The 21,707-nt window shown below is 38.0% G+C and overlaps 3 protein-coding genes across 5 annotated transcripts in view; 1 reads left to right on the top strand and 2 right to left on the bottom strand.

Moving 5' to 3' along the window:
• LOC109848633 (BTB/POZ domain-containing protein At1g30440-like) overlaps window positions 1–5,279 on the bottom strand; it is a 5,719-nt gene extending 440 nt beyond the window's left edge. Inside the window, 5 exon segments of the mRNA XM_020418245.1 lie at window position 1; window positions 3–334; window positions 1,803–2,996; window positions 3,132–3,201; window positions 4,800–5,279. The exon segment at window position 1 is cut by the window's left edge and continues 440 nt beyond it. Coding sequence (XP_020273834.1) covers window position 1; window positions 3–334; window positions 1,803–2,996; window positions 3,132–3,201; window positions 4,800–4,858 — 1,656 coding nt within the window. The 5' untranslated portion in view covers window positions 4,859–5,279.
• Window positions 11,020–20,536, bottom strand: LOC109848829 (single myb histone 1-like). 3 transcript variants are annotated; one of them, XR_002248886.1, is made up of 8 exons: window positions 20,461–20,536; window positions 19,167–19,393; window positions 18,857–19,071; window positions 17,072–17,156; window positions 15,633–15,716; window positions 12,961–13,304; window positions 11,311–11,668; window positions 11,020–11,210 (listed from the first exon to the last, which is right to left on the bottom strand). XR_002248886.1 is itself a non-coding variant. In XM_020418524.1 (7 exons), the coding sequence occupies exons 2-6, from the start codon at window positions 19,314–19,316 to the stop codon at window positions 12,963–12,965; spliced, it is 876 nt and encodes a 291-aa protein (XP_020274113.1). In that variant the 5' UTR covers window positions 19,317–19,393; window positions 20,461–20,536; the 3' UTR covers window positions 11,020–11,668; window positions 12,961–12,962. The 3 variants fall into 3 exon arrangements, 2 of the variants coding, with proteins under 2 accessions (XP_020274113.1, XP_020274114.1); XM_020418524.1 differs by having other exon boundaries at window positions 11,020–11,668; XM_020418525.1 differs by having other exon boundaries at window positions 11,020–11,668; window positions 19,167–19,370; window positions 20,461–20,531.
• Window positions 21,459–21,707, top strand: part of LOC109850215 (photosystem I reaction center subunit psaK, chloroplastic) — a 2,024-nt gene continuing 1,775 nt past the window's right edge. Inside the window, exons 1-2 of the mRNA XM_020420177.1 lie at window positions 21,459–21,602; window positions 21,692–21,707. The exon at window positions 21,692–21,707 is cut by the window's right edge and continues 28 nt beyond it. Coding sequence (XP_020275766.1) covers window positions 21,512–21,602; window positions 21,692–21,707 — 107 coding nt within the window. The 5' untranslated portion in view covers window positions 21,459–21,511. The remainder of the gene's footprint in view (window positions 21,603–21,691) is intronic.

The raw sequence follows: 21,707 nt of genomic DNA, 5'->3' as shown, positions 1-21,707 counted from the left end.
TAACTCTCATCCTCATACTATCCATTCCCACTTTTAAAACCTGGTTCTCTCTCACAGCACTCGACCAACCTCCTCCATTATTGCCTCCTCCGTCACTATGGGGGATGACACCGCTTCTTAATGGTCTTGAGCTATCAAGGGGTTCAGACATGAGGAAGCAACCAGCAATTGAGGTTCGAAGCTGGAGTTGCTCGAAGAAGAGGACTTGGACGATGATTCGCAGAGGGAGCCTCTCGTTCTGAGCTGCATGAGTGCAAGCCTCAAGGGAGAGTTTCTGGCAGTCCATTAGACGGCAGAGATGTTCTCTCTCGGATTCTGATAGCCAAGGGTGTGCCTGTTTGCAGAGAGAGAGAGAGAGAGAGAGAGAGAGAGAGAGAGAGAGAGAGAGAGAGAGAGATTTGTTAAGAGACGAATGTGTCATCTTGTATTGATTCTATGGTGGTTACTACCATTGACTGTATAATTTTTTCAGTAAATTGCAGACAACCCGACTCGTATATACCTTCAGTAGCACTGAAGGTCCCTTAATTCATGAAAGAGAGGGGGTTTATTTGCAATTTGTCCTTCTCAAAAAGTCAATCCAAGGGTGATAAGTGCTAATAAAAGACTAGAAGGGTGATAAATGTTACTGAATGTATAAATGAGGGAGGTTACCTGCAATATACTGTAATTTTTTTAGGGTGAAAAGAATTTGGAAGGTTGGTGGTATCTAGTTCAATTTTTGCCCATTAAAGAGGCATCAGCTGTATTTGTGTAGTGCAATAGCAGTATGCAATTCAAACTAATAAAAAAATTGCATGGGTGAGAAACCAAGTTTTTGGAGAGTTCTTTCCTATACATGAAACAGTGAAAAAATTATCTTCAATAACCTTCAAGCCAGGATACACATGCATATTAATATGCATATAATCGACTAAATAAATACAAATATGGTTTTGTTATGTACCCCAAAAGGTAGCACCATAAAAGTTAGGGAAAGCAAGAAAAGTTTTGTTCAACGGTGGAGATAGAGACAAGCTTATATCGGGCTATATAAGACCATAAGTCATAAAGATCAAGCAAGAGAAAATTCAAAAAAAGTGTGAACTGACTAAATTGTTGCTGATAGATCAATTCCAAAAACACAACTATAGTTTGACATAACCACATTCAGGTTTGTGTCTAGAAAATCTTAGAAACATACCTCACTTACATCTGCAAAATGATGGAATTAAAAGTGCATTCAAGAATGTGCCTCCGAGAAGCACAAGGGACTTTAAATAGATAAATTTTGGAAATTAGACATAGCCTTAGCTCGTTTCAGAGTGTCTATGTTTCAGGCTCAATTATGAATTACTACATACACTATCAAGTATCAGTATTATGTCAGAATTTTCAGGGGAAAAAAAGAACTTCATTTGTGAGATTACCATGCAGAAGCTGGTCATTTGGCTGCCAGTAAGAGGTACACGAAGTTAAAAACCTAGAAAGCATTTGATTTTGACATTTCTAATTATAGATGTATGACATTGATTAATGTTATGGACCTCCATGTACAGATTGTAACAGCAAAATATTGACTTGTGGGACACAATGTAAACTCTTAACCTGCTAACGTATGTATAAGATACTTTTGAACATCGCTTCTTGTAAGCAAATTGCATATTAAAAGTTGCCAGACAGCCATCAAAATGTTGTTTTAATACTTTTCTGCATATTTTCAAGTAAAGGGAGAAAATATCTAATGCGATGCGAGAAACAAAGAGTCAGTGTGCACACCATTAATTTAAAAGTACTGTAACTATCAGCGATCAGATGATTACCTTCAGATATATATCAATTGCACGATAAAGTCCATCATCCAGCGGCCGAGCATAATCAGGCACAGCAGCAGCCAGAGACTGAAACTTGGGCAGCTTCAGATTAACATCTGGTGCAACCTCAGCAAGATATCCATCAATCAGCTTGGCAACAGCAGTTAATGGCGTCAAAGACGGCGAGCCCATCATCTGCTCATCCTCAACCAAAGAAGGAGAGGCTCCAGCATTTGCCTGATCCATCTCTAAGAAGTACTCAAGAATCCTTTGAACACAATCAACATTATAGAGGGTTTCCATGGAGTTAGAAAATGTGGGCATTAGTAAATCCTCTAGAGTTGCCTGATCAAGTTGCAATCCTATCCTTTTCTCCAAATTAGACATACAAGAAGAGCTAGCTTTCAGAATCATCGCGCTACGAAGAAGGCCAAACAAGAATTTAGTTGATACCACACCATTTTGAAGAGGCAATAGATCACAAAACTCTTCAAGAATCTCTCTCTGCTCTTCTTCAGTCGGCGCAGCTGATAAAGTTATCGGAGCTGGATGCCTTTTGTTGAGACCTGGAAGATATCTCTTGGCACAGAAAGCTATGGACCCAGCGATGACCACTTCTTTGATACCTCGAGTTTCCATGATCGAGATAAATCTTTTATATAAAGGAAAGCTCAGAGATGTAACATCTTCATACCACCAATCTGAGCTAAAACTCCTCGGTTTTGCTCCCGTGCTTATTCCATTCCATAACACACTTCCACCAGGGCTCTGCATAGACCTGTGCTCCATCACGGGCCAACCAAATAGCTCAGGATCAGTGCATGCTTTGACAGCTAATGACTCGATGCACCGCTTCACAATGTGGAGATCTTCAGCAAAGGGGAGGAGTTGGTCACAAGTTTGAAGTGCCTTTATTGAATCTTTCCAGCTACAAAGGACTACTTGGTTGAGGAAAATATCGGTTTGAGAAATTAGGTTTCCTTCTGCAATTTCGTCGGTCATCTGGAGATGTTCAGCAGCACAACGGAGGTACACTACATTTGAAGCAGTTAGCTCAAGCTTCACGCCATAGCAGAATTTAGTGACAAGTTCGAAGGATTTTTCTCCTCCAGGGATGTCGGGTAGACTTATGACACAATGCTCTTCATTTGATTTCTCCTCGATCAACTTTTCTAAAAGACCGCTCTTTGATAGAAGAGGGAACTGCCAGAAAGAGTCAGGTCATCAGGATTGGAAATTGGATAGGCATCAATTATGCATGAGATACACAACTCTGAGAAGGCAAATGGATGATAAAACCAAGAACAAAACAACTTAGTTTCATGGAGGAGATCTCACCTTGTGGAGATGGAAAGAAATCTCTCTTACTTCAATAGTAATGTCACTAGGAAGGCCAGTTGTGCAGAACCTGCAGTTTAACACATAAAAAGAAAAAACAGCTAACTTAGTACATGCATTGAAAATAATCACAAACTAACCTATAATTGACAATTTTTTCTCTTAATTTTGGCATGATAACCAGAAGCAAAACTGGGTCGCGCGAAACTTCAACAACCATCCTACCCACATTACGACATCTATGCATACATATCATATAATTGATGGTGGTAGTTATACGATGGATGGTTAAGGAAATGTGATAATTGAAGACATATCACATTCATTAGCTTTGACAGTAAAATAACTTAGACGCACACAAAATCATGTATGTCTATGTATTTGACTCTGCAAAATTAGTGTCCCCCAGTATCCTAGAAGGTTGTGGGCTCAAAACATTACAACATGAATATCAAGGAGGAAAACTCTCAACTGTAGGTCTTAGATGAATGTAAGTCCTCAGCAATCAGAATTGCTCCGGCGGCATACGTAACAGACAGATTTATGGAAAACATTATTACACCACAATCCAGAAGTTTGATTTGACGTGAATATGTACTTTCATAGGACACTTAGTTAGAAAGATTTATACAGACAGAGAAATTAATTTAATAGTATATGAAGGGTTGCATTTGTATGCATGTACCATATAATACATACGTATATTAGTCTAATTCTAGAATTCAACAGAGATGCACCTCTCAATTTTGAAAATCTCACAGACGCGCAAACACAAGTGTATGTACACCCACATATGCATTTAAAACAGGCTTTCAGTTTCACCATAAAGAAAACTAGTTTGCTCTTTGCTCATTTCTTCTTTCCTCAAAAAAAAATAAAGATAAAAATAAAATAAAATAAAAAGTCCTTTTGCCTCATTTTCCCACTAGTTTCATTGGTTGCGTGGAAATTAAACAGTCACACCTATTTTTCTCAAAGGGTTATTTCGAGGAAACTGAAAAGTTAAAGTAAGATCCAGAATGTTAGTATCATTATTTACGACTCCTGAGTTGAACCCGATGCACTACCTAAGGGTGTTAACACAAAACAGAACTTGACACACCAATCGTTACCACAGAGAAAAAACAACAGAACTTCATGCGTAGAGCCATACAAATTTCCGCAATTTTCTGAAATACTAGAACTCTCAACAATGAACTTTATGAACTGGTAACTGGTTGGCTATTAAAGCCAAACGTGTGTGGATACTCTTTCAACAAGCCATTCAACAGGCTACAAGATCACATCAAAAATAAATAAATATTTTTTTTAAAAAAAAATCAGTGCCCTTATCTGCTAATTACTAATCAACTAATTTTTTCCAAGTAAAAATAATACTCCGAACCTCAACCTAGCAATAGGAGAGGAGAGCAGCCCATCATACTCTCAGGATAGTGTTAAACAAAGGGCTAACTATCGAAGCCAGTCAAAATAAGCAATAGAACAATGAAATTGATTCACTAAAATTATGAACTAATTACAACATAATCACAGGGTAGTGTTAAACAAATTAAGGGCTTACAATCAAAGCTAGTCAAAATAAGCAACTGAACAGTGAAATGCGGCAGTGCTTAGCTAAAATTATCAACTAATTATAATAATACAAGAAAAGGGATGGTCATCACTCACCAAGCCTGCCCTTGGCGCTGAAAGGCGTCAGCTTTCGATCCCAGCTTCATACAGGCCATTGGAGGAATAAAAGTCTGCACCGCTTAAAATCAAACAGATGCTGCGCCAATTTCCAATTCAAGGCAAACCCAGACGAATCTTTTGACTTAAAGATCTTCACAGTCCGAACGCTTGCTGAAAAATCAGCGAAATGTACTGCACATTCAAGATACCCATCAAAAACCCTCGCATCAAAATCCAATTTTGCAACACGAACAAGAACCCCAGATCACCAAGAGGGCCAAAAGTCAAATCCCACCAAATCTCAGAGAGAACCCACCCGCTATTTTCATCCAAGCCAAAAAAAATTTAAAAAAGAATGTGGGGGGTGAGAGAAAACTACAAAAGGGCAGTTTCTGTTCTGTCTTTTTCTTTAGTTTGCTTTTGTTACTTGCAGGGTTGAAGATAACAGAGGGTGCAAATTGAGGGAGAAGAATCCAAAGCCTTTCTTTAAAATAACAAAAAAAAATGGAGTTTTGACTTTTTAAGTCCTTTCTTTGTTTTTTTAAGGGGAGTGCCCAACAATGCACTGTAGAGCAGTTATTTTAGGTATTTATTTTACTAGTGATTTTTTTTAGTGGACAAATAGTGAAACTTTTTATTGATGAAAATGACGGTGGCATGTGGATGATGGGGTTCTAGTGCCAAATTTATTTGTTGCAGAAAAGTCAAAGAAAAAAAAAAAAGATTTAGGCGAAGGGAGAAAAAAGAAAGTGAGAAGAGCATGTGTTTGGAATAGGCAAAATGACCAGATTGGTATAATTTCTTGAGGCTTGGTGACAAGTTGGTATATTTTTTTTAAGTTTTGTCAGATTGGTATAAATTTTCAACTCCGGCGCCATATTGGCCTTAAGTTTGGCCGGAGTTACTGTTCCGACCAGTGTTGATAGGATTTTTTACATAAAACTTCCTTATAAAAAACTTATCCTGCTACTAACCCCCTCCCCCTCCTCCTCATCCTCTTCCTCCTCCTCCTCCTCTTCCTCTCTCCTCTTCCTCGCTCTCTTCTTCATCTCAACCCAATCCCAGCCCCCAGAAACACCCCCGGTCTGCAACGGCATCGAGTTATCCTACTCCATCACCGATCGCAAGCAAATCCATCATCTTCTCAAGGACCCCAAAGCCCAGCCCAACTCCTTCAAAGCCACGGCCACCGTCCAAAACAACAGACTCGCCGAGCTCAAAGCTTGGTCCCTCCTTATCCAAGTCCAGCACCAAGAGCTCATCGTCTTCGCCAATGGTGCTGTCCTCAACAACAACTCCCCGTTCCCCTTCAACACCTCGGACTCCGATGGCCTCGCCTCGTTCTCGGGCTTCCCGAGCCCAGATCTCAAAACCCCCATAGATATCGCTGGAGATTTGACCCAGATTCAGGCACAGATCGACCTCGTCGGGACTTTCTTCGGGTCACCTCTACCCGCTTACCCGTTGCCCAAATCGATACCTCTCGACGACCCTTTATACATCTGCCCATCACCGAAGTTGGGTTTCAATTCGAGCAGTTCGCCAATTGGAGTAGTCGCGAATGTTTGGGAGCAGGATGAGGAGGAGGAAGAGAGGAGGAGGAGGAGGAGGAAGGAGGAGGAGGAGGGAGGGAGGGGGGAGGGGGTTAGGAGCAGGATAAGTTTTTTATAATGGAGTTTTATGTAAAAAATCTCATCAACACTAGCCGGAACAGTAACTCCGGCCAAACTTAATGCCAATATGGCGCCGGAGTTGAAAATTTATACGAATCTGACAAAACTTAAAAAAAATATATCAACTTGTCACCAAGCCTCAAGAATTTATACCAATCTGGCCATTTTGCCGTTTGGAATATAGAAGTTTGCATACAATTAGAAAAGTAATTATTGACATGATATGTTTTTCAATTGAGTTTCTTCAATAAAAAGCATTGTTGCTAATTATTTGATTTTGGGGTTGTGCGCATACAAACAGAGTTATAGCTAGCAAAATCTCCCTTAACTTTGGACGATTATCAGATAATTTCCCATAACTTTTAAGATATTAGAAACTTTAGATATTATCAGAAACAATTCAGTAATTCTCATCGCAATCGACGTAGATATTGATAGTATCAATCTATCGCAAATATTTAACTTGAAAAGTAAATGAGTAAATACACATCTCATTACATGACTATCTCAGACTAATGATTTTCATTTGAACAAATCACAAAGCTTATCAAAATCTTTGCTTGCATTCTTGACGGAACAAAATAACGGATAAAAACATAATGTAGTTTTATTTCGGCATTTAGTATGTAAAGAAACAAAAAAAAAATCATATGACATATAAGAGGATTCTCTCGTATACAATGATAAGTTCTTCTTGTGTTACTTAGCTCAAGCCACAACACCTAGTTGAAATAAAATCACATTATTGTATCCGATAAAAGCCACTCGTATATCACACATAACCCCCCTATGGCATAACAATTCTCTTCTATGTATAAACATCTGTTAGGAACTTAGGGGTCATAAACCCAATTATTAGCTAATTAATTATCTGAACAGTGCAAGAATTGCCAAATCAATTTTAGGAAATCCATCAAGCGTAACGATTGCTTGCCTTTCAAATTACGTTTACGAAGATCAATGCTAGCGCGAATCTAATAAAAAACCGTCCGAATTTACCCGTAGTTATTTTTGTTGACTGTTTCTAATAATGTTTAAGGGCCCATGTCCACGTGGACGGTAGAACATGAGGTAATAATTAAATATTAATAAATATTAAATACAAGTGATGGTTAGTAATAAAGGTTGTTTTGATTGCAAGCAACCAAGATCTGCGTTATAGTACGCGCCACGTGGCCTTCCTGATTGTTGACAGGTATTCGATCATTTGCTGTATGAATTTAATATTTTCTACAGTGTAAAGGGGGGCTACTTAATTATTGCACTATTTTAATATTTTATTATGGAAAACGAACAAAATTTATAACTTTGGAAAGTCTAACGTACGTGAGGTAATATATCTGTTGAGTATAAAAATACATGTAATCATGCAATCATTTTTTATTCAAAATTCATTTTCAAAAGGCCACCATTGAACCTAAGTTTATTCGACAATGAAAAATTATAGAGAGAAAAGAAAATAACAAGTCCATCTACGTGCACGTGCATCAAAAAAATATCAATTATTTGATCGTTAGACTCCGAGAGTCGAGCGTAGATCCAAAAATTGACATTCTTTGTATGCACACGTTTAATTTCATGGACGGACGCTGGATACTTTCTCCTCAAAACGTGAATCTAGAGGCGATGATGCTAACCATCTGCAATTTATCCAAAAAAAATACACATGAATCTATATTCCATGTATGGTTTCTAAAAGGAGTGACACTACAGGCACACCATGTGCCACATTCTCAGCCACACTCTCCTCTCTCTGCTACAGTAACCGGGGCCCACATGAGATTTATAAATAAATCTCATGTGGGCCCCGGTTACTGTAGCAGAGAGAGGAGAGTGTGGCTGAGGGTGTGGCACATGGTGTGCCTGTATCATTTTTGTTCTAAAAGCGAGGAAAAAGCAGCTTTAATGATGATACAACGTATCACCATGTGCAGTTTACTAATCGTGTGGCATACGTTACACCTACTCCAATGAACGTATTTACTCATTGGTTTTGAATGGAGGTTGTCTGGGGGCTTGCTGGTCCTCACTGGCACACAATAATGCTTGATTTTTCAGAAGGGAGAGCCTCCTCATTATTAGGTTTTCCGTGGTGTATAATAATGGGAAAGATTGATTTCTTATTATGAGAGCAAAATCTTCACCATGGTTTCTGCTGGCTCACGGCCTACAGCGTATAATTATGTGGACTCGGGCACGGGTAGGCAGCCAAATTTGACCCAGAAACAGCCAGGCGAGGGGAATCACGTTGTGAAATGTTTAACACAATAGTCTCAGCACCCTTCAGTACCTTCTCTATCGCGTCCGATGTCTCACTGAATATATAGGTTCCTCAAGCAGTGTTATTGACCTGTTCGATGCTGTCGACGTACTTGAATAAATACCAAGGAGCGTCGGAAACACTGCTTGGACACCAAATCATGCTCAGCTGATAGAGGATCTGTAGCAGGACAAAGTCCTTCACATCTCGGCGATCAGAAGATAGTACCAGCTTCAAGAGCAGGTCCTCCACATTGCGTCTGGTGGGGCCTCCTTTGGGGGGAGCTATACTGCTGGAACCCCCAGCCTCGGGTTTGTCAAAAAACCTGGACCAAATCCTATTTTTCCTATCCCGATTGTGGTCAACATGAAGCCCCTCATTGGAGAACCATGTATGCTCCATTACCCACTCAAGGTTGAATAAGCATGTGATCTCTTCTCCATCATTCTTATCAGTGAAGACGAATTTTTGCTTTTCTTGTCCCACTGACTCAAAATGTGCTCAAAGGTGGGAAGATCGACACCAGGTGGGCCAAATTGGACGTAGTGTCTGAATACACTATCTTCGTAGACCGCAAAATACATTGGCCCCATACGCATCACCAAATTCTGCATGAAGTCATGATAGGCACTGAAGCTGGCGATGGGCCGCAACATAATAGTTGGCTTTGCTCTTTTTCTACATAACAAAAACATAAGACAAGAGCATTTTTGAGTATAATCAGTAAACATAACAACTATGCTGTAAAATTTGCGGATAAACCAACAACCTTAACAACAATCCCATAACCTTATCAACCAAAACCTAACCTTAACAACCAAAGCCTAACCTCAACAACCAAACAACAACCTCAACAATAAAAGCATAAACCTTGCATGTTAATAGTAACCTCAACAGCTAACAGACACCCGTAATTTTGGACCTTCCCACCAGACTAGGAGCATCATCAATCAAACCATAACCTTAACAACATAAAACTTACGGTAAAAATTACCTTTTGGGTGCTGCCACGTGCTTCTCTTTTTCTCCTCTCTGTAGACCAAGGAGCGCTCTAGTGGCATCGTTGGACGCGCCGGTGGTGCTGGTGCTGCCCTCTAGACCTTCGCGGGGGCCTACACTTAAATTTTGAGGTGGGCTTCTGGGTTGAGAATGGCTAGTTGCGATGTCCTCTAGAACATTAGCAATCGCAGCTCCAGCTTCAGATTCAGTCCGCACTGCAGTTGTATGGGCTCTTTCTGAGATTTCAAACTGCTGGGTGTCATCGCTTTCGCTGTGGTTGGCATTGAGGTTAGCTTTGGGGGTTGAATCGCCGGCCATTTTGATCCCTTTGCTTTGATTCGGTTTGCGTTGGAGTCGGTTGATTTAGGGATAGGGTTTTAAATTGGGTTTTTGGAGTCAATTTGCTTGCAGAAGAGAGAGGTGACATGGTACAGACGAGGAGATAACTCATAACGAGGAATTTTAAACGGAAGGGTATTTTGGGCATTTCGAGTGAGGTTTAAACGGAGTTACACTTGGGAATTCCTTTTGGGGGCTAGAAGAAAATCGCGGGCGATTTTGAGGGCAAAGCACCCATTGAAAAAGTCTTGAGGGGAAGCACGTTTTCTTGTGTTTTGGGGGCTAGAAGCATTTTTCCTTTTTTTTTAATACAGAAATCAGCTTATGAGGGAGAAGGGCGGAGGACATTTTGGATTGTTAAGATAAAATTTAAACAAAAGTTGATTGATTGAAAGTTAAAAGTAAGTATAATGGAGTAAGAATTCTATCAGAACATCTTATAGAGTGATCTATACCATTTACAAGCAGTTGTCTGTCTCGATCACCTCACCCATATAGGAGTGGTTCTCTTAGATCCCTACTACTTATAATGTGGTTTTGTACAAGCGAAGGATTAAAAAAACTTTGAAGGTGGCTTCCAACGGTTTGCTCTATTTTAAAGGTGACATTTCATTATTAAAAATAAAATCTTAATACTGCCCCAAAAGATGAATAATGGCATGGTAGATATTTTTTTGCTTCAAACCATGTGATATATCTCGGAGGAATTATCCATCAGTTCCCTAATATGGAAAACACAAAAGTTGATAAAAAGCTGTTTATAAAAGGTAAATGCAGAGTAATTATCCGACACAAGAAGCTTCAATAGATGATTTTAGATGATATTTTGATGCTAAGTAGCTAAAATAACGAAAGGCTTTGGCCAAATACAGTTAACCATGGCCATATTTTCTCCAGCCCTCGAATTCTAAAGAAGAAACGTCAAACGTCTGATTACCAGAAAACAGAGAGAAAATAAGAAAATATAACATTTGCAACAAAGAGAGGTTGCAATTTCCACATACTACAAACACAATACGAAGGAGCCGAACCCAAAACAAACTCCGTCCTACTGTAAAAGAAATGGGTTATATTTTCCCAAAAAAAAAACAACAAAACTGCATTTCATCCTTCTAGCAAGGAAACGTATTCAAAGTCCTGTATAAGAGAAATAAGAAATCAATTTCCTTCCTCTTTAAAGCGTCCAAGAATCTAGATGACATGTTACTAAAAAATAAAGGTGAAAGTAAGGAATTACGCGAAGTTCATCTCCTTTCATACCAAGCGGCGATAGGGAACCGAAATTCTCCTTGCCAACTCCAATAGATTTCTACAAATTTGAAAGGAGATAAACCCTTTGAAAAGCTTCATACGCTTCAATAAGCCCTCCCATGGCCCTGCTCGAACTTTTGCTTGATAACGTGAAGCAGGAAAACTAAGAAGTTCAAAGATCTCAAAAAATAGGGTGACTTCCAATTCGGAGTCCTCAAAAGAATCCTGCATCACAAGGACTATACATGTTCTAAACCATATCTACAGTTGGCCTAAAAGACCAGCCACTTTGTTTCTTAAAACCCAGACATCATAGTAGATGAATCCGATCCGACTTCAAATATCTGCATTCACAAGACAGATAAATTAAGAAATGAAATTATGTGAAAAATCATTAATTGTGATAGGTTACCATATTTGCAATTTATAATGTTCAATACTCTACCTTAATTGAGATGTTTAAATCCAGTACAGGCAAGTATAAGATGGCAACAACTGTTAAATAGTAAAAATTATTATGGCTTGGCAATTGTAACGTTCCAAATAATTCATGTAATCAAAGTATTAAGGCCCAAACACAACTGAATCAAAGAATAGGCTTCTTTCTTTTTATTTATCCTTTTCTTCGCTTTGATCATTTTTTGGCACTGCATGGTGCATATTGAACATGCTTATTATTAAAACTTGAAGTACCATTTAGCCTCTTAGCCTCAATATCTCCCTGATCCATGACCCAAATGAATAATGTTTTTCTTTTGCTTTGAAAGCTAGAACTTCGAGCTAAAAGTAGTTAAAAACACAATACACAGTATACGAAATATAATAGGGGAACACATTACATGTTCATATTTTCAAGAAAAGATACAAGGAAGGGAAAAACATCCACAAAATACCATCTCACAAAAAATAAGAAGACCCAATCACCATTCCATTCATTTGACCCTTTATATTATCGCAATATGTCAGTATATATCTTTCCACACCCATTGAACTACAGTTTGCCCTACTGTAATTGATGAAAAAGAAGCTTGGACGAACTGCATTACGTCTTTAACTGGCAAATTCAGACTCAAAACACCCTAAAATACTAAGCAAATGCCGCAAACTGCATGTTCTGTTTCTTTTGGATCCAGAACTTGAAAGTTGAAAATAAATAATATGGTCAAAATGTGGACAGATTTAAAGTTTGGTTCAACGTCCTAAGTCATAAAGTTCATAGTCACAGCCCGGGCCTGCCTGCAAGCCCGTTTTTGGCCCAATGTAAGTCATGGGACCCACTGAGTGCAGCGTATTGTTTGGCTCAACCCATTGCACTGAGTGCAACGTATTGTTTAGCTAAAACCACTGCCAAAATTGGCTAGCCAATGCTACGCTTGAACCCCATGACCCATCATTTAACCCCTCAATAACTCTTCTCATTTTCCCACATAGGACTAAAGTATTGGTGCATTACTTTCATGATTGACTAAATATTTATTAAAATATTTGCCAATCACCAGTCTCATGATGCTCAACAAACAGTGGTGTGATTCTAAAACGTTTGAGAGATCATGAAATATTTGGAACCTCGCTGGTGGAAGGGCATGTAAAGCTCATAAGTATGTTGAATTAAGAAGGATTTAAACAAGAGCATCACCATCATAATTCCATTTCTGTTGGAAAAGCCAAAGCCACTGCATCAGCAAAAGCCTGTGATTCTTCATAATCAGCTTCTGCAGACTCAGCCCGTCTCACTGCTTCTTCAGCTTCAGCCGTGGCTATTTCTGCCTTTGCAATTGCCTGAGAAGCAGCTGCTGCTGCCTCCTGTGCGGTCATAAGTTCCATCCATTCTAAGTTGGTATCAATGGGAAATTTTTTAATATGTTTGATACCCGCCTTATCCTCTCTAGAAGGTTCCCTCTGCCTCCCTTCATGTAAAACCTTGGAGCTTCTTCCTCCGGGAAAATCTGAACGTAGTGCTACCTTATAATTATGCTTAGCCTGTAGAAAAAATTATAACTAGATATAATATATATGATCAAAATACTCAAACTAGAAGCGGAAGAACAATATATGAAAAAGGGATATGACATCAAACTGCTTCTGAGTAGAAGTGAATAAGGATAAAAGTCTGCCAATAGTTAATACCTATTCAGCTCCATTTCCTGATAGAGTAGAATCTAATCAGCAGAGAAATGCAAAAAACAGATCAATTCAAATACCTCATTGACGGGACTTTCATAAAATATAATGCAGCGGTTCCTGCTTTCCTAACCTTACTCACCGAAAGTCCATAGGAAAATCTTTCCTAACCTTTGCTCACTAAGGTCCATAGGAAAATTAGAGCAGATTAAAATCAAGTTCCTTAATCACTGTGCAGTAAAGACAATGAGTGTAATTGATTGATTCACCTTCCTGACAAATATACTTTGTTCTAAGCAAATGTGAGCAAACAGAAAAGGAATGTATGCTTTAAGAAGAGCCCATTCAAGAAGTTACCAACAGAACTTCTCATATGAATACTGAGTCCTAATTTAAAATCTTCTACGGAAAGCTAGCAATGTTGTTTATACCTTGCTGTCAGAAACCTACATAAGCTGAAAGGGAACACTCAACAAGGGATGCATCCATGCTTAGTTATTATAAAGGCTGTTTTATTAAGCTCTGCTTCAGCAGAAACATAGAAGTTTTTAAGTATCATTACTGGAAAGCTAGTTGAGAAATCTTGATTGTATTTTCATGCAAACAGCAGCAACAGATCCTTAAATTCGAGGCCACCTACATGTATTCTCACATTGGTTTTTGTTAAGGGCGACCAATTTGTTCAAATAAATAACTAGCAAACCTCCTGCCATCTCTGTTTACGCCTATTTACAAACCTAATTAATCTGTAAACTGCTATCTTATCGCTTCGAAATAGTGCACCTATTGGCCTCCGTGGGACATGCCCAAATGAACTCAGTTTGTTACCTTCTATCCTCAAAGGAGCATTATTTTAACTTATTATGAATGCATCCATTTCTTATACTATCTCTTAGCACATTTGTCACTCATACATCTCATCGTTCTCATCTATGCTATGCTTTTTTTTTTGACTTGTTTCCTCAATTTCAAGCACTTAACAACAAAGTGTTGCTTGTCTTAAACCCATTATATTGACTTTTCTCTTTACCTTCACAGTTCACAGGTGTTCTGCACTCACATCAAACTATTTGCAAACCCAATTTTATATGTAAATGAAAATATGAATATAAATGTACTAAGCTTCTGATCTGGGACATTTAACAAGGTAATTCCATATCTAGTAAAGATAAATACTTCTCATCATACATCTTTAACCAGCAAACTAGAACTCAAGTTAAAAATAGACTACACAAACAAAGCATTGAGTTGAATACGCAGGGAGTCGAGCTCAGGTATGATTGTATGAGTATACACTAAAAAAACTATCAGAACAAATTAAAACAAACTAATTATGTTTATGATATGAGGAACGGAGTGGTCCAATTTAGGTGAGATTGTGCTCTATATAGCAACTGTGGAGATATTTTTTTTCTGAGGAAAATTATTAGGGTTTGTGCTTGTAAGAAATAGGCCATTTCCCACTTTGTGTATAGCAGCAGCATCTTCCCACCAAACATGCAGGCCTATCCAACTTAACTCATTAATTTATGGAGTGTTTATTCTCCCTTTGTCTTAACTTGTTGGCTTGTCCCCTGCTATAGAGGAGCCCTCAATCATCCAGATTGGCCACCACGTCAGCTCCAGCCTATATATCATGTTCAGATCTGAAGAGTTTAGGGTTCTTGATACTTGTTACATGCTAACACAACTAATCAAAGACATGAGTCCTAAGATATCTTAAAACTGATGGTGAACCTTATGAGGAAAAAGGTGTACCTGAATTGTCTAAATACTTAACCCTAAATGTTTGATACATATTAAAGGGATTTGGAAATAAAGAAAACAAAGAAGAAATTAGCCGTGAGAATTCTCTACGCTTATATAGCATCAGAAATATGAACTAACACTGGGTTGCACTTGCTGACACTATTCCATTTAGTACTATAAGTAAACAATCGAGAGCAGAAAACTAAGGGTATGGCCAAAAACTAAGCCAACTCAAGCCAATCCAAGGACATGTCATTTATTTTAACTGTGGGTAACTTTTTGACTATGCATCCAGATCCCAGGCAAACTAAGCAAATAAATCTGCATTAAATTTGCAATTTTTCAATTATATCATCTTTGCTAAATAATTGTGGCTAAGCTCTTCCGCAGCAAAATTTACAGCTTCCATAGATTGAAGCAGATTGGAAAACATGTTACCTTAATCAATTTACCAGTTTCAGTCAATCTTTGCAATTCTCCAGACATTGCTTGCTTGAAATCTGGAGGAGGCACATATTGGTTCTGCACAAATCAAATTAAACAACAAAACGAATAAGATCTAGCCAACAATGAAAGAATAAAACAATATTTTCTAGAAAATATAACTGAATTACAAATAAAAATCATCTGAGTCAAAAATACATTAACAGCATTATGCCTTACACATGTAACCAATAATTACACTATTATAACAATGGCAAAGTTAAAAATGCATCAGTATTGAACAGATCCCCTACTTTTATTCTTCCATCAAAAAACAAGTGACAGTGACATATAGTTTGTGGATAGACATACAAAGTTATCTTCCTCTCTAATAACAAGACAACAGTCGATGCTTGATCCAGTGAAATAGAATGTGGAAAAAAACAGATCAGCGACACAATTTCTTGAGGCAAGCATAATAACAGTTTACCAGTAGGAACATATTTGATGAAATAAGATAGTTACTGAGTTGCATGAAAACTGGTACAGGTAGGGGTACGTGCACTGGCACGGGACACGGCAAATTTGTAAAATGTAGAGTATGGGGACACGGCTACATATATATAGAAATTAATAAATCTGCATTACATCGTTGTTGTTTTTAAATTAATGTGATACTAGAATTAGAAGTCCTATCACATTTCTAAGTTTCTTGTATTATGTTGATTATTATAAATTAAGAACCACTTGTTTTTGAACTTGACACTTAAATGACCATCTTAAATCATAGTTACTGCATGGGCTGAAACAAACCTGTCAAGAAATAGATATGAAGCGTAGGATATACATCCAAGAACTGTATTGCAAGTGTTTTAAATTAAACCATATATCATATCACGTCTGCATGAATTAATGCATATATCAAAGAGTGTCCATGAAGTTTGGGTACGGAAAAGTGTCGGGTGTGTATCTGGTATGGGTATGACTTCATGATAGAAGTACCCCAGTAACATAGGATAGCTTAGAAATTAATTTGTAGAGCTAGAAGACTAAATAGTGTTGTGGAACATAGATAGATAATACTTGGTGCTATCCCATAGTTACCTTCAATGTGACATAGCTGCTAAATGAACAAGAGGCCTTGAAACAGAGACAAATAAGTTTGGTCATTCCATAATAAACATAAAGTACTTAAAACCATTCATGAACAGGAAAATATAACTTTAATATCTTTCAAATTTGCATTTTGTAGCATTTTTAATATTCAGAGACTGCAAGAAATACTATGGATTCCAATTTCGAGCTTATGAGCATTAATAAGATATCAGCCCTATTCGCGGAGAGAGATTTTCACCTAATCAAGCATGATGGGTTAATGTAGTGTTATACATTATCCAGAGGCCTATAAAAATAACTTAGCATTAGAGGCCTTCTCCAAGAAAAATGATATTCACCTCTATATACATCGTAATAGTTGTTTTATTGGACCCAGTTGGCTCCTTCAAGTTGATTATGGCTTCTAGTATAAGAGTCTCTAGCCTGCACATGTACAAAGGAACCAATAAAGAAATCAATAACTAAACCTAAATAAATAATAACAATAAACTTTAGAGTTATGTCCAAAACTGTTTGATTATACAAAACTAAAGTTTAATATAAAGTTCCTTCACTTTAAGCTTGTAGTGCTAATTGTTACACCGGAAGAGAAACCACAGCACTCCCGTATCAGACTGTTAATAAGAAGTAATTTATTTTCAAAGATAAATCATCATCATAACTACTTAAATACAACATTAATAGTTTCTTTTAAATTTACTTTTGGAGTCTTATTGTTGTTGGGAGTTAGGAGAAAAGAATAGTAAGAGCACGTTTGCAAGTGGTCAAAGTGGCTTACATGATTGGCAAATCGCTTGTTTTGGCTTATAAGCCATCAAAAAATAAGCTAGGGTACCTAGCTTATTTTTTGTACCCTAGCTTATTTTTTGTACCCTAGCTTATTTTTTGGTGGCTTATAGGCCATAAAGTTTGACCAAGAAAAAGACCAATGTAGCCCTCATCATTTCATAAAAGTCCAAGCACCATTTATCTCTCTCCAACCCCATTAAATGTTTTTTGATCATTTTGACAACAATGATGTCTTATACGCCACTTATTTGCCAAACACTCTACTATTGAATATGGAATATAATTCACTAAGTTTATCAAACACTTTGAATTATAATCCACTTGGATTATAATCTACAAAACTGTATATATAATGTAGAAAATTTTCAGCCTCTTCTTCATGATAACTGTAGTAACATGAAATGGTTTGTTGACCAAAGATTTATCTGAAGATTGACCCTGCAGTAGAAGACTAAATGAGAAGACAATCAAATATGCGGAAGGAAAGATGTCAAACCAGGCATAAAAGCAGAAAGCTCCCCATGTTAAGATAACCCAGTTGCACACATAATTCAGCTTTGAATGAGATTAAAATGTTCTCATGATACATTATTGATTGCTGTGAAGCTTAAAATCAAATAGTTTTGCAATTGGACGGAGATGTGCTTTCCAGTTAGAAAAGTGAGTTTCCAGTCTGAAATTTTACTGGCATGTCCTTTTGCGGACAAATTTGCATAATTACTAGACTTCATTTTCAATAAATCTCCTTGATCCTTCTCTTTCATGCAGATATATGAATACAGAATAAACACAAGTGCAGCAACAGAAAACTACTAAGCTTAACAAACTGCATCTAGACTTTCCATCTTCAATCAACTAACCTATTGCTCTTTTTTTATTTATTGCCATTTCTGATTGCACGCTACAAGGCTTCTACTCTTGTTTTGATGTCTAATTTTACTTGCATTTGCTCACGCCAACTATTTTTCATTTTTCATTTTTTCATTTATAATTCATTCTTCTGCTCTATGATAGCATGTTCTAGGTCCTTTCTAGAAATCTTCAAAGGAAAGCCTCAATACATGAGCTTCATAATTCAGGTTTATATTCATAATATCTAAGATAATATTTAATCTATCCTATTTTTCCCTTAAACCATCTTTTTCCATGATCAACAATCAACAAAATCCACACAAACATAATTCTCTCGGTGGCTCATGTGGCAAAATGAGCTGTGACCTTATACTTATTGTTTCCTCTTTGTGTGTGTGGATGGGTGCGGGTGAATTTGTGTGAGACCATTTGCACACAAGGAAAAAAACAATCATGACTCACAATGCAACTGAAACACTAACTTTGCCTCTGATTTCTTAGGAGTGTTGATCTGAGGAGATCCAGCTGATACTGCGAGAGGCTTAACATCAATAGTCTCATCAGGGTAATCGTCAACATTCTCAAGGGCCATCTGCCTGTTCGTATTCTTAAGAATCTGTCGGGTACTACCTTTCACCGCCATAGGAGCTCTTTGAGGTCCCCGTCCAGATGGTATAGAAATGTTTCGCCATTTGTCCTACAGAAATGCAAAAGTGTAAAGAACAACAATTCACAATCATAAGCCATGACAACCACTCTAAAGAAACTTAGCCAACGCATCAAGTCGACTACCTTAAGATCAACATTCGACCTCGAATATAAGATATGGCTAAATTCAGTATCTTTCAATATTGTGCACCATTTCCCGGTCCCGTGTTTGGCAATCCCAGCTTTAAGTGCTGATTCCTCTTCTGCCGTCCATTTCTGCTTCGGAGCACCCATCAACAAGAGCTTTCAGAACCTCCTAGATGAATCTCGAGATATTAAATCTAACAACTGCTAAACCATTCACAAAGATCCTGTCAATAACATGAGATAATCAAATATCGATTCAATGCAAATCATCTCCATAAATTCCATCAATAAAGTAACTCCAACCAATACAAAATGAATATACAAATTGAATAATTTTTCAAAACAGGCCGATTTAGCTTTTTATTTTTCAAAATCGACCGTTTTTTATTTATTTATCAAAATCGACCCGGTTTTGTGATTAGCAGGTTAATCACTATCCTAAATAGTCGGGGTTGCCAACCCCGACTATTTAGGATAGTGTTAAACCCTAATTAAAGGCCTTAAACCCTAAAAATTAATGTCCTAATTAGTCGGGGTTGGCAACCTATGTAGCACGGACACGGATCCGACACGGCCATCCGACACGTCGACACGAGGCAAATCCTAAAAAATACATAGGATACGTGTGTTCGACACGTGTATCCGACACGGACACGACACGACACGGCTTCATGTTATGCGTGTCCGTGCTTCATAGTTGGCAACCCCGACTATTTAGGATAGTGATTAGCCTGCTAATCACAAAACCGGGTCGATTTTGATAAATAAATAAAAAAACGGTCGATTTTGAAAAATAAAAAATGAAATCGGACTATTTTGAAAAATTGTTCTATACAAATTAGCTCCTCCAAAAACGAAAAAGAGACGCAAAAAGATATATTTGACATGTAAAAATGGCAAACGCCTAATAAGTTAGCGATCACGATCAGCATTTACCAATTAGGGCAAATAAATCCACAGGCAATTTCGAAATGAGAAATTGAGTCAAAACATTGAAAAATGAAATGCTCGCTAAATACAATCTTCTCACAATGCAGAACCAATCAATCAGTTTCACATTTAAAAATGAATCATCAATCGATTGCAAGTAGGCAACAAGATAAGATCAGGATCTAAAAAAAAAAAAACCCTGATTTGCGTTTGAATCGAGATGGTACAGAAACGTGATCCAGTCTAAAACCCTAATTCTTCCCAAAACCCTAATTTAGTGAAATTCTCAGTGAGGAGGTCTCAAGAGCGATCTTAGTTCATCAATAATCTAGGAAAAATTAAAAGAGGATAAAGAGAGCACCTCGAATTGATGCGAGATCGATTCACAGTTGAGAATTGAGAGAGGTGGGGGAGAGGAGGGTTTTATGTGGGCTTTGTTTGTTTCGCGCCGTGCCTTAGCCTGCCCTAACCCTAACTAATTGGGTTAATTGCATATTAGCCCCTTACATCATCTTTAATTGTCAAAAAGTCGCTCAAATTATTATTCTCCACAAAGTTCCTCGAATCTTCATTTTATTGCGAACTCGTCCCTCTGTTAAGGATTATGTTAATTTCTCTAACTGCAGTGGGGTTAAGCCTTAACCCAACATGTAAAATCACTCATGTACGATTTGTACTCCCCTGAAAGCACTTCTTTTAGTTTTGAAAGTAAGAAGGGATGAAGATGAATGGAATGTAATGAAGACTTTAGAGGATTATATAGGTTTCGAGGAAATTTAACCTTTGGAACAACTCTAGTTCGAGCTTTGGGGGGTGTTTGGGTGGGGGTACTAACGAGAAGCTCATCCATTTCTCTTTGAGTTAACGGAACTCCACCCAAATTAATAACTTACCTAATCAGCATTGTCAATAAAAATGAAGACTCGAGGGACTCTGTGGCAATTAAGAATGATGTAAGGGACTAACATGCAGTTAGCCCTTACTAATTTCATCTCCACCAACGGTCATCGGATTCGGAGTGCTAAAAATTCGGGCAATTATGAGCCAAAAGCCCAAAACGAGTCGGACCCCAATTGTAACGGGCTGATTTGTTCTCCATCCTAGGGTTAAGCCCAACCCAATTGAACATAGAAAGGGAAAACAGTAAATAGTAAATACCCAAAAAGGTCAAAACAGTCCACAGTAATATCAGCCCGGAAAATAAAAACCTTATCCAATCTGCACAGGCCCGTAAGCTAACCAGGGCCTCCCACGTCAGCAAACGGCATCTCTTCGCGATCCATGGGCTTGTGTACAGGCCACAACCTCCTCGTGTGGGCCCTGCTCTCCTGTGAGTCTTAAAAAAGAGATTTCTCTCCTAACGAAAACTTTGTCAAAACTTGATCCCTCAGCGAAATTCTCAGGGCGAGAAAATGGCTGCCAAGCTCATCTCTGCGTCCGCGGTTATGGCCTCGGCCCCCCCTCAGTTCTCCGGCCTCAAGGCTCAGCCATCAACGATGGTGGGTTACAAAAAAAGGATATACTTTATTATTTACATTATACGTTCATGATAAATTTGTACTGTTGGTATGATGTGGCTATTGAATTTGTAGGTGACGCTGCCGGCGG

The sequence above is a fragment of the Asparagus officinalis genome, chromosome 7 (assembly GCF_001876935.1).
Source record: "Asparagus officinalis chromosome 7, Aspof.V1, whole genome shotgun sequence".
NCBI lineage: Eukaryota > Viridiplantae > Streptophyta > Magnoliopsida > Asparagales > Asparagaceae > Asparagus > Asparagus officinalis.
This window is presented reverse-complemented; position numbering and strand designations above follow the sequence as displayed.